This window comes from Emys orbicularis, chromosome 9, assembly GCF_028017835.1.
Source record: "Emys orbicularis isolate rEmyOrb1 chromosome 9, rEmyOrb1.hap1, whole genome shotgun sequence".
NCBI lineage: Eukaryota > Metazoa > Chordata > Testudines > Emydidae > Emys > Emys orbicularis.
Window position 1 is genome coordinate 56,270,529 of NC_088691.1, and position 12,709 is coordinate 56,283,237.

The 12,709-nt window shown below is 45.0% G+C and overlaps 1 protein-coding gene across 3 annotated transcripts in view; it reads right to left on the reverse strand.

Annotated features, from left to right (window-relative positions):
- ARMC8 (armadillo repeat containing 8) overlaps positions 1-12,709 on the reverse strand; it is a 208,208-nt gene that overhangs the window by 36,009 nt on the left and 159,490 nt on the right. For all 3 annotated transcript variants that reach the window (XM_065410557.1, XM_065410556.1, XM_065410555.1), the window contains 2 exons: positions 9,502-9,588; positions 3,720-3,812 (listed from right to left, as the gene is read on the reverse strand). In XM_065410557.1, the coding sequence (XP_065266629.1) occupies positions 3,720-3,812; positions 9,502-9,588 (180 nt within the window). The remainder of the gene's footprint in view (positions 1-3,719; positions 3,813-9,501; positions 9,589-12,709) is intronic.

Sequence of the window (12,709 nt, forward strand, 5' to 3'; positions counted from 1 at the left end):
TGTTGCTGATTAGCTATGGACCTCAGGAATCTCCTGTGTGTTGGGTGGATGTTCACTTGAAAAATACACATCTTTGAGCTCAAGGGCCACGAACAAATTTCCTAAATCTAGTGAGGGATAACTAAAGACAAAAATCACCCATCTGACCCTCAGTCACTGGACAAACTTGTCAGTTCCCTGAGGTCCAAGATGGGTCTCCATGTCCCTGACTTTTGGGGGATGATGAAGTACCTCAAGTAGAACCTCTTTCCCTTTGCTGCTGGAGGCACTGATTCTATCCCCCACTCCTGAGAGGGATCCCAGAATTAAGGTGGCCAAGCAGAGGTGGGGTTTCGGAGGGAAGAAAACTGGATGGTGCATCCTGAAGAGACAACCTCTATTACCAATCAATCAGTCTATTGTGATCTTTCTCCAGGCAAATAGGTATTGGATAGTTGCCTTCCAAAAGGGAGAGGGGGGAAAACCAAGGCAATTATTTAGATGGACGGGTTGTAGGTGCACACTCTCAAAGGTTCTGATGAAATGCCAGTTTCAGAGTTCATGTTGATTGGGAGGCAAAGGACAAGTGTCTTTGGGCACCCTTTCTATGCGTTCTCTGATGCTTACAGGGCAGCTGAGAAATGCCGCTGATGGTTGAAACTGTGGCTTACTGGATTTCTGCTTAATCATGGTGTCCTTCATTCTTCTTCCAACTCCAACCCCTAATCCAACACGAGAGCTCTTGGTACCAGAGGATTCAGTGATGACCTGTATCTAGTCATCAACGGTGGCAGTGATAGTCTAGCTCAGTGGTTTTCCACCTGTGGTCTGTGGACCCCTGGGGGTCCGCAGACTATGTCTAAAGGGTCCACAAAAGGTTGTTACCACCATAGAACTGTGGTTTTCAACCTGGGTTCCGCAGACTATGTCTAAGATTTCCAAAGGGGTCTGCACCTCCATTTGAAATTTTTTAGGAGGTTGCAAATGAAAAAAAGTCTGAAAACCACTGCTCTTGCTCAAACCAGGCTTGGAGATTCATAGACTCCAAAATCAGAAGGGACCATTGTGATCTTCTAGTCTGACCTCTGGTATAACACACATCACAGAACTTCCCCAAAATAATTCATAGAGCATGTCTTTTAGAAAACATCCAATCTTGATTTAAAACATTGCCAGTGATGGCACTCGGTAACTTTTTCCAATGGTTAACTACTTTCACTGTTAAAAAATTATGCTTTACTTCCAGTCTGAATTTGTCTAGCTTCAGCTTCCAGCCATTGGATTGTGTTATATCGTTTTCTGCTAGATTTAAAAGCTCATTTTCAAATATTTGTTCCCTATGTAGGTACTTAGAGACTGATCAAGTCACCCCTTAATCTTCTCTTTGTTAAGCTAAATAGATTGAGTTCCTTGAGTCTACCACTATAAGGCATGTTTTCTAATTCTTTAATCATTCTCATGGCTTTTCTCTCAACCCTCCCTGATTTATCAACATTTTTTTCAAATTGTGGACACCAGAACTGGACACAATTTTCTACCAGCAGTTGCACCAGTGCCAAATATAGGTGGTAAAATAACCTCTCTATTCCTACTCAAGATTCTCCTGTTTATACATCCAAGGATTACATTAGCCCATTTGGCCCCAGAGTTGCACTGGGAGCTCATGTTCAGCTGATTATTCACCAAATCTTGTTCAGAATCAGATGGCGATGGTGAGGGGGACCACAGCGATATTGGTTCTGGCTAATGTTGTGGAAGTGGGTGTAGGAGTCCAGAGTATCAGTGACTCCGGTTCCATAAATACGATTAGACCACCTGATGCCAAGAAGCAGGCTGGAGTAGTTTCTGTAACTTGGACCACTGATGCTGAAGGCGCTGGATCGGACAGTGCCAATGCAGCACAGGTGCTGGCACTGAAGTACCACTTTTGGTATGGGAGAGTGGTGCTGTCTTGCCCTTTGATGAAGTCCTGGGCTGGTCCTTCTCAGAAGCAGACACCCGGGTCCAGAGCACAAGGTGTCTCCTGACTTGGTACAGGACGGGGGACTTCTGTCTCCTTTTAGAGGGCTTGGATGTGGAACTTTCCCTCTTATCTTTATGGGAGTGTTTGTATCTCCCTTCTGCCCTGTCTTGAAACTGATGAGGGAAGGGGGGCAGGGGCCCTGGAACTGGCCTGAGCCAAACTCAAGAGGCTGCTCCTACCTTCTTCAGACTGATGTAGAGAGTCTCCCTGGTCAGAGGCTGTCCCCAGTCTCATGGACCTCTCCATGAGGACTGCTTGGAATCGGAAGTCCCCTGACTGCTTTGTCTTACTTGGGAACAACCAGCAGATACTGCACGTGGGCAGGACATGTTTCCCACAGGCAGTACAGACAGGTACCATGATAGTTACCAGAAAGGGCTTATGGGGATTTTTGTCATACTCCTCCTCCCACTACTGGAAGACCGGGGGGAAAGGGAGAGAGGTAGTGGTGTACACGAACCACTCCTCACCCCAGGGGTATGGGGAGTTGTCCCAAAACTTAAGGATAGATCCCCAAATATTTATCCTAATGACAATTTATTTACAGACAGAAGCTGAAGAAATCGGCACGTACATTGAAGCTCCATGCCAGACCATGAGAGGTAAGAAGGAACTAAGATGCAGAGCATGAGGACAGTGGGGGCGCATGTGTGGACCAAACAGACACTCAGGAAAAATTCTCCAGTTCTGGGCCCATGGAAAGCATGTGCAATCGCTGAAGTACACCACACACAGGAACGAGCACTCGAAGAACTACAGCTTATGAAGGACATTTTTGGATCTCCACATCCCTGACAAAGTCCCAAAGGCTCACCCATTTTCCCTTGTTTTAAATCTTAATCTTACCTGTACCCAACTATAGCCTTACCTTTGAACTAATCAGTTATGCTGCTCAATTAGCTCATGACTGACATGCACAAGTGAAATTGAAATAAGGTTTGCATTTTATTCTTGCTTTGATCTCTTGATTTTATACTCTTTGCATAATTCCATGGATTTTACACTTAATTTATTATTTGCTGGAAATTACTGCACTGTGAAGCTTACATGAATAGTTTGTTATGGATATAACTATACTGTCAAGAATACATATGTAAAGACATATCAGCAAGATCGTTTTTTGTTTACTGGCTTATAAAAAGTGGAAAGCTGACTGCAAAGAGTTACAAAAGGATTTCACTAAACTGGGTGACTGGCAACAAAATGGCACATGAAATGCAATGTTGATAAGTGCAAGTAATGCACATTGGAACAAATAATCCCAACTGTACATACAAAATGATGGGATCTAAATTAGCTGTTACCACACAAGAAAGAAATCTTGAAGTCATCATGAATAGTTCACCCAACTGTCAGACACTAGAACTGGATGATAGGGGATGGATCACTACAAATTGCCCTGTTCTGTCCATTCCCCCTGAAGCATCTGGCACTGGCTACTGTCAGAAGACAGGACACTGGTCTAGATGGACCATTGGTCTGACCCAGTATGGCCGTTCTTATGTTCTTAATATACTTTTAGGGACAGATCACTATTTTCTTGTATAGTCACACATACACGCAGGCTGAACATCTGCAACATTATTTTTAGTAACTGCTATGATCTTCATGGTCAAAAGTAAAGCTCTGAATCTCCCTTCCTTGAAGTATGTTTTGGTGGTTGGCTGGTTGTGTGTGGTGTTTGTATAAACAATGTTTCATTGGAGTGAGTACTTACCATTAAAGCCCAAATGCCATTCACTCGCAAAGCAAGATTTTCACTCTGGGTTAAACTACATAGAAGTTCTATGGCTCCTGATTCTAAAATAGGCTGTAATGAACAGGAAAAAACACATAGCTTTAGAACACCGTGAATTTACTGGACTTACATGTACATCAATGAACTATCAAATGTGGTACTGCACACTGTGTTTATCTCGAGGTGGATCTTGGTTATTTATTGAGGAACTGTAGACATAACTATAATGAAATGTGTATGCACACACACCCTTTTCAGACAACCTTCTGTCTCAATAGACTGCTAGCAGTGAAGCACCTTTAATAAAAGACCACCTTCATTAAGCAACAGATTTTTGATCCCTTGAGCAGACACAGAAGACAGGTTTCACTGTCTCTAATTGCATTTAAACAGGCTGTATTTGCTCTTCACATTCGCTAATGAAGATACATTGAGATGTAGTGAGTTCAACACGTATACAAACAATAGAACAACAACAAAGTGTAATAAGGCTAACTCTTAAGACTTCTGGTGACAACCTGAGAAAAACTCAAACCACTTGTGATATTATCAGACAATGAGATTACAGGACAAATACCAACAGATGGATTTTGAAAGCCCCAGATTATTAAATGAAACAGAAACTACAGTCATGGGATGATAAAAGCTTGAGACCATGAATCCACAACAATCAGGAAACTCAGGGTTAAGGTTGTCTTGGGAACAACAGGCCAAATTCTTCCCTCAGTTATGTAAATCCGTAACAACATCACCAAAGTCAATGGAATTACTCCAGGGGATAGTCACCCTGTGCACTAGGTCTGCAAAAGCACTCTGCAGCATTTATGTTTCACATAAGGCCTCAAAATAGGTGAGGGCCCCTTACACAGGGGTGAATTTCACTGAATTTACATCAGTATACATGTAAGCAGAATTTGCCCCTTAATTCTGTTTGCTTGCACATGTGCTTTATACTAGGGTATTTCATTACAGGTTGGCAGAACACCGCTGTGGCATGGTTTGGCAAATGCTAATTTACAAATATGGATTAACCATTACAAGTTTAAAGATGAAACATCTGGGGTGACATGGTTTATTCTGAAATTATGTGGAATAAACAGTAATAAAATGTCATATATTCTTGCAAAAACTTAACTGTAAATTTTATCACCTGATTGAGATTAAATGTGTACCATTAGCTTTTTTCTAATAAACACTGTCTCCGCAGTGGTATTAATACTTCTCTCAATATTGAAAAAGTACTATTATAATAGTGTGTGAAAAGTATGCTGATACGCCTTGGCAACTGAAATAAGGATTTGAATTAAGATGCTAAATACTAGAGTTGCCAATCTGTTAAGTTTGGCAAAATGCTGATGGAAGTCAGGCAGGAGCTGGAGCTGGGACTCCCAGGGTCCCTGCTGTGGAGCTGGGGATCCTGGCAGTTGGTTCCTGATCTGGCCACCTCCCTGGGCTGCCCTCCGCCCTGGAGAAAGGGTGGGCAGGCTGCCAGCTGGGAAGATATTCCATAGAAAATTCCAGGATTTCTTTGTTCTGGGACAGAACAAAAGACCTCAGAATCTCTGAATTTTTCATGCACCAAAAAATCCTGCTCCAGCTCAGCTCAACTAAATACACTAACAAAATTATTTTTGCTACTGTAATTGGTATTTAATGTACAATTCTTAAAGTGCTGCAAATAAAAAAGAAAATATAGAGTATGTTAAATAAAATAAAACATTTCATAGCTATCTGAAGGAATTTCAAAACAGCCTCTCCTTTTATTTTGGCAAATCATGTCTAAGTAAAGACACATTTGCATAAACTTGCACATTTTTTCATCGAGAGAGAGTCTCCATCAAAGGGCTTGTCTTCACCAGGAGATCTGATCACATTTAGATGTTATTAGGAGTGGAGTTAGCTGACACCACAGTACCCTTGGCTGACTGGTCACTGTAGACAAGGCTATAAGCACAGCCTGTTGACATGATGCTGAGCACTATTTGTCATTGTCTATACCAGGGGTCGGCAACCTACGGCACGCGAGCCAATTTTGAGTGGCACGCAGCTCCCTGCCGCGGTCCCAGCCCCACTCAGCCCCCCCGCCCACCGCTCTCCCCTGTGGGGGCAGGAGGCAGAAGCTTGGTTCTGCGGCAGCCAAGCTTCCCCCCCCCCCCCCCCGCTTCTTCCCCTAGCGTGGTGCTTTCCTGCCCCGCCTCCTCTCCGTCCCTGGCCAATCAGCTGATGGCCCTAGCGAGGGGGAGGGGGAAGAGCGGCAGCGTGCACACAGCTCCGTAGAGGAGGCAGAGAGAGGTAGGGATGGAGCCTGGGGGAAGGGGGTGGAACAGGGCATATCCCTTCCAGCCCCCTGCCATGAGCCGCTCAGGGCAGGGGGCTGGGAGCACCCCCACGAGCCGAGCACCCCAGCCTTCTGCCCTGCACCCCCCACCCCTCTGCCCTGAACCTCCCCCACCCCAACACACACCCAGCCTTCTGCCCTGCACCCCCACAGCCCCATCCCTCTGCCCTGAACCCCCCCCACACACTCAGTCTTCTGCCCTGCACCCCCCATACCCCCAGCCCTCTGCCCTGAACCCCCCACATCCCAACACACACCCAGCCTTCTGCCCTGCACCCCCACAGCCCCATTCCTCTGCCCTGAACCCCCCCACGCCCCCAGCCTTCTGCCCTGCACCCCCACACCCCCAGCCTTCTGCCCTGAACCCCCCACACCCCAACACTCCCACAGCCTTCTGTCCTGCACCCCCCCACACACCCAGCCCTCTGCCCTGAACCCAACACACACCCAGCCTTCTGCCCTGCACCCCCACAGCCCCATCCCTCTGCCCTGAACCCCCCCACACACTCAGCCTTCTGCCCTGCACCCCCACACACCCAGCCCTCTGCCCTGAACCCAACACACACCCAGCCTTCTGCCCTGCACCCCCACAGCCCCATCCCTCTGCCCTGAACCCCCCCACACACCCAGCCTTCTGCCCTGAACCCCCCACACCCCCAGCCCTCTGCCCTGAACCCCCCACACCCCCAGCCCTCTGCCCTGCACCCCCACACACTCAGCCTTCTGCCCTGCACCCCCATACCCCCAGCCCTCTGCCCTGAACCCCCCACACCCCAACACACACCCAGCCTTCTGCCCTGCACCCCCACAGCCCCATTCCTCTGCCCTGAACCCCCCACACCCCCAGCCTTCTGCCCTGAACCCCCCACACCCCAACACTCCCACAGCCTTCTGCCCTGCACCCCCCACACACCCAGCCCTCTGCCCTGCACCCCCATACCCCCAGCCCTCTGCCCTGAACCTCCCACACCCCAACACACACCCAGCCTTCTGCCCTGCACCCCCACAGCCCCATCCCTCTGCCCTGAACCCCCCCCACACACTCAGCCTTCTGCCCTGCACCCCCATACCCCAGCCCTCTGCCCTGAACCCCCCCCCACACCCCCAGCCCTCTGCCCTGAACCCCCCCCCACACCCCCAGCCCTCTGCCCTGCACCCCCACACACCCAGCCCTCTGCCCTGCACCCCCACACACCCAGCCCTCTGCCCTGAACCCCCCACACCCCAACACACACCCAGCCTTCTGCCCTACACCCCTCCCCCAGCCCTCTGCCCTGACCCCTGAAACACCCACCCCCAGGTCTGGAGTCCCGGCCGCAGGCCCTACTCAGCCCGCTGCCGGCCTAGGTGAACAGAACCCCAGGCTGGCAGCGAGCTGAGCAGGCTGGTGGCGTAAGATCAACATTTTAATTTAATTTTAAATGACGCTTCTTAAACATTTTGAAAACCTTGTTTACTTTACATACAATAGTTTAGTTATATAATATAGACTTATAGAAAGAGAGCTTCTAAAAACGTTAAAATGTATTACCGGCACGCGAAACCTTAAATTAGAGTGAATAAATGAAGACTCGGCACACCACTTCTGAAAGATTGCCTACCCCTGGTCTATACTGACCAGTCAGTTATGCTCAGTTTTTGTTTAAAAGCTAATTCTGCTCCTCATGATGAAGTCTAAACATGATGAGATCTCTTGGGGAAGAGAAGCCCATATAAATGGACCCATTAGCAACCAGAGTGCAACAGTCTCTGTCTGTCCCTAGCCATGATAGAGGCTAGAAATGTGCAATGAGGTCACAAAGACGACTAAGCTCTGATAAAGTTATGGCATATCACTACTGAGCATACTGATGAGCATTTTTTCAATTGCTTATAACATCTTTACTTTTAACCATTTTCCAGCCTAATCAAACAAAGGCACTAGCTCTCAATAAGGACTATCTATGGCCACGCCAAGTTTCAAGTTGCTAATCTGTCGCTTTTTTTGTAGCCATGTTTAAAAATGTGTGGATAAAATTACTTTATAACGTGAGAAGTGTTTTTTCCACTTTCTCATCACAGAGCAGATGAAGGGATTTTCCTCAAACTTAAAAAAAGTCACCTATGGGCTTAGATCAAATACTGAAAATTATAGCCCAAAAGATGAATGTTTTGCCCATTATAATACAGAAATGCATACATCAGAGTAAAATGAATACATTATAAAATGAAATGCCTAAAGAATATCCTAACCATACTCTACACTTCTTGGGCGGCAATATGTATATTGTACGTTGTGTGCAACATATACTGATATGCATGAAGCACATACACTGCATGGTGAAATGCACAATGTACTTCATATAAGCCAATGCACTATACATTATACAATGCAATTAAGTAAAAAGAACTTTCTTGAGCATTCACTTTTGTTCAGCCAGGTGAAATCACATTCCTGCAGTTATGGCCCATTTCTGCTCACAGTGACGCCAACAGGTGTTTTGCCATTGTGTTGAATGAAGGCACAATTGGGTTTCAAGTCTGTGAACTCAAATTGCTGAAGGTAAAACACATGGCTTACCTCTCAGCTGTCAAACTTATCTTCTGGAGAAGACTGAAGTCCATTTTTAATTATGGCCCATGGGATTATGTACTCCCCTCACGCCACAGATGTGGAAGAGAGATTTGCACAGAGATCATGGAGAGCCTCTGGCCTTTATGTAGTAACAGATTTTAGTTATGATTATAACTTACTATTTATTCAGCCCCTCACTGTCATACCCAGCATCACTCAGTGGGGATATCTGCTCTTCTTTGGGACAACATTATTCCTGCCCTTTGTTTCTATTTCTTCCCCAACTTTCTCTTTTTCTCTACTTTCTCCCTTTTTTTGTATGTCTTCTATGTTCTTCCCTCTGCATTTCCTTCCTTGCAGGTACTCCCACTTCCCCACTCGTCACCCCCATCTGCATTTTATCTGCTAAAATTATCAGCAATTAACTAGATAATGGGTTTTTTTGGTTTTTTTTAAAAGAGATTCTAGAGCTTGTGAAAGTTGTTGGCTTGACAGCCCTGAAGATTGAAGTTATCTGATTTATCTCTAGAACACAGATACAGCACAGGCAACAAGGCAGAGTTATAAATGAAAAGTGTTTTAAAATCTTATTAAAGGAAGAGTCTATCAGTAAAGTTAGGTCTCATACAGCATACCGACGTCTAACTACATTAGATGGGACCACCTATTCTGTCGTATCACTGCATAATTAACAGGCTGTCAATTAAAAAAAACCCTATCAATGATAAAATTCCATCATCCCAACATTACAACTACTGTATAATCACCTGATAATGATTAAAAAACTTCTTTGCTTACTCAAAAGTCATTGCTGTAACACACAATTCTACTAAACAAGCAATAAGAAGAAATCATAGGTGAATACCAACCTCTTTGCTTGGGGAGAATTCAAGGAGAAGGTTGCATAGCGTGGAAGATGCTACCACCAGGACTTCATCTGGAGCATTCTGTAAAACCTAAGGGCACGAGGAGGAGAGTGGGGAGCTACATTAATTGTTATGAACAAGACTAAGATCACTTTTAAACAAAGTTACTGTTTTGCTTAGCAAGAGCCACCAGATGAGCCACAGTGCCCTTGTACTGCAATGAAGGGTTATGCTGGGATTTGGGAATTCACCTCCACAGTCATCCGGTTGAAGCAGAGCAGTTTTTGAACAAAAAGACCTTCAGGCATTGTGATCTGCATGGCACTGATGTCTATTTGAAGGTGGGGTGGAGCAGCTGATAGTCTTCCCCACCACTTGTGTGTCCTGCTCTTACATGGGCCATAATAGCTGTTCCTTTGTGGAGCAAATAATTTTGAAAGAGTCACATTCTTCCTTTTCAGTGGACTGCAGAGCTGGCACAACAAAGGGGAGCAATCTACACTATCCTACACTATGAATGGTGCACAAAATGCATCTCTTCAATGCACTGAGCAGGCCAGGAGGGAATGAGTCATTGGAGATGCATGTTCTCCCTTGGGGTAATGGCAACTCTGAACAGCCTCCTACAAGGGGCTTTGTGCAAACTGCAACTATTTACCACTATATGATTACTGTGATTACAGAGTGCCAAAGAATCAGCTTGCTTGAACAATCCTTAAGTGTGTTTCCTTAAATCATTGTGTTTTTACATTTAACTGTTTTAAAAGTAAAAAAACCCAAAACCACTTTTTCCTTCTTGGATGTAGGAAAAGAAGTTACTTACCCATACAGGTTTCAGAGTAGCAGCCGTGTTAGTCTGTATGGGTAAAAAGAACAGGAGTACTTGTGGCACCTTAGAGACTAACAAATTTATTAGAGCATAAGCTTTCGTGGGCTACAGCCCACTTCTTCGGATGCATCCGAAGAAGTGGGCTGTAGCCCACGAAAGCTTATGCTCTAATAAATTTGTTAGTCTCTAAGGTGCCACAAGTACTCCTGTTCTTTTTACCCATACAGTAATTTGAGTTCTTCAAGATGTTTTGTCCCTATGGGTGCTCCACCGTAGGATGAGGACGCACCTGTGCATTCTTGACCGGAGACTGTGAAAGCAGTGTCTGCAGGTCCACACCTGCACAGAGCAGCACCTCGTGCTTCGATACGAGGGCATAAACTTGCTGCCACTCATTTCCTTCTCACTCGGGAAGCCAGAGACTACAAAGCCAAAGACTCCACAGCAGAGGGAAAGAAGGGTAGGGGATAGAGCACCCATAGGGACAAAACATCTAAAAAAACTCAAGTTACCGTCACCTTGTCGGATCAGTCCATCAGCCCTCACAGAAAGAACACCAATCACAACATATCCTTCTTATTGTTCTAGCCATTCCTTCGGCCACCCGCTAGCCAGGCTGTCAGTGGCACCAGACACCCGACTGGCATAGCACATTGCAGCCCAGGACACCTGAGCAAAAGTGATCCGCCAGCCTCAGCCTCCCAAGTAGCTGGAATTACAGTCTCCAGTCAAGAGTGCACACACACGCACATCCTACAGTGGAGCTTCTATAAGGATATATACTCAAAGGAGAATGAGTGGTTTTAATTGGGATTTACAAAGTCAGAGTTTAAGGCCAGAAGGAACCACCAGGTTATCTATTCTGACCTCTTGTATATCACAAGCCACTAAACACCCCCTATCCATGCCCACACCAAGCCAACAACCAGAATTAGACCAAAATATTATAAGCCCCCAGGAAACTAAACTATTGTGTGCCACAGGCAGAGAAGAGGAGGGATCAAGATGCACCAATCTCTTTGTTCGTGATCTGTTACTGCTTACAGATATTGGCAGAACAGGATACTTTATTTAAGAAGAAGATGGGGACAGTACAGTCCAATGCCCACCCTTCTGCTGTGGCAGGGAATAGACACCACTTGCCACTGAGAGATCCCTGTTCAATGCATCAGAGAATGGAAAACAAACAAAAAAAACCCTTCTTTTTTTATCCTTTTTACCTTGTGAATAATAATTCCTTCCTAAGCCCTAACTGTGTGTGTGGTGTAGCCCTATGCATGAGCAAAAACTAGTATTAGCCTCAAATTCCATTTCCACCAAGATACTGCCAACATCTGTTGTCTATCTTTTGTTCTTGAATCCCAGTAAATTAGATTCTGCCACGAAATTTCTAACCGTTTGCCTCCAAGAAAAAAATTATTCCATTTTCTTAACCTGACCTTTATTATTATTATTATTATTGTTACAGTAGTTTGTTTTCTCTCCTGTTGCTGCTGTCACCAATGAACTTGTGATCCCTTTTTATACACAACTTTAAATTAAGTTCCCTTTGTAGACCCCTATTCTCCCCTCTATACAGTCGTAATACCTTCAGCTGATCATCTTAAGGAAGGCTTGTCCATGTCTTTGTTCATTTTTGTAACTATTTTGAGATTAAACTTCTTTTTCTCTACATTACAACAGTTATATACCGGGGGACATTTCCACACTCTGCATTGTAGAAAGGAGATGTAGGATAAAAAAAAAAATCTAGTAAGTTTTCCCCATTAGCAGCCAACAAAATGTTAAAAAAGCGCCCAATTCTCCACTGCCTGGCACCTTGGATAGTCATTTATACACACATTGTAAGTAAAGTATAGGGCAGTGGAGAATAAGGCCAAAAGGACTGATATAAATCCAATGGCATCGTTCTGTGGGCCTCAGTCCCTCACATGCCGTGGTGAGAGCATGCCCACTTACGTTTGACAGAAGGACTGTACATTTATTTACCACTAGCCAGAAATATTTTCCTTTTAAAACATGATTTTCAAGCTGACTGAATAACTACACTCAATTGTTCAAAAGTAAGCAGCTTCTCTTTTCTGGGGGAACTAGTGAGCCACTAACTGAAAGGCAAGGATCAAAGTCAGAGGTGATGTAAAATGTGGTGTAACTTACTGATGTAAGTGGGTATAATTTATATAATGAAGGGACAAAGGCAGAATTGTTACAGGAAAGTCAACCAAAAGTAGGGTTTAAGACAATGTACCTCTAAAGCTACTGAAGTGAATTTGCCTTGACACAGTTCAAGAGGGACAGCCAATGCTTGGTAATGGAGAAATGCTTGAAAACGTGGAATTCCTAATTACAATATTGCTGACATTCCTTCCTACCAAGCAAATC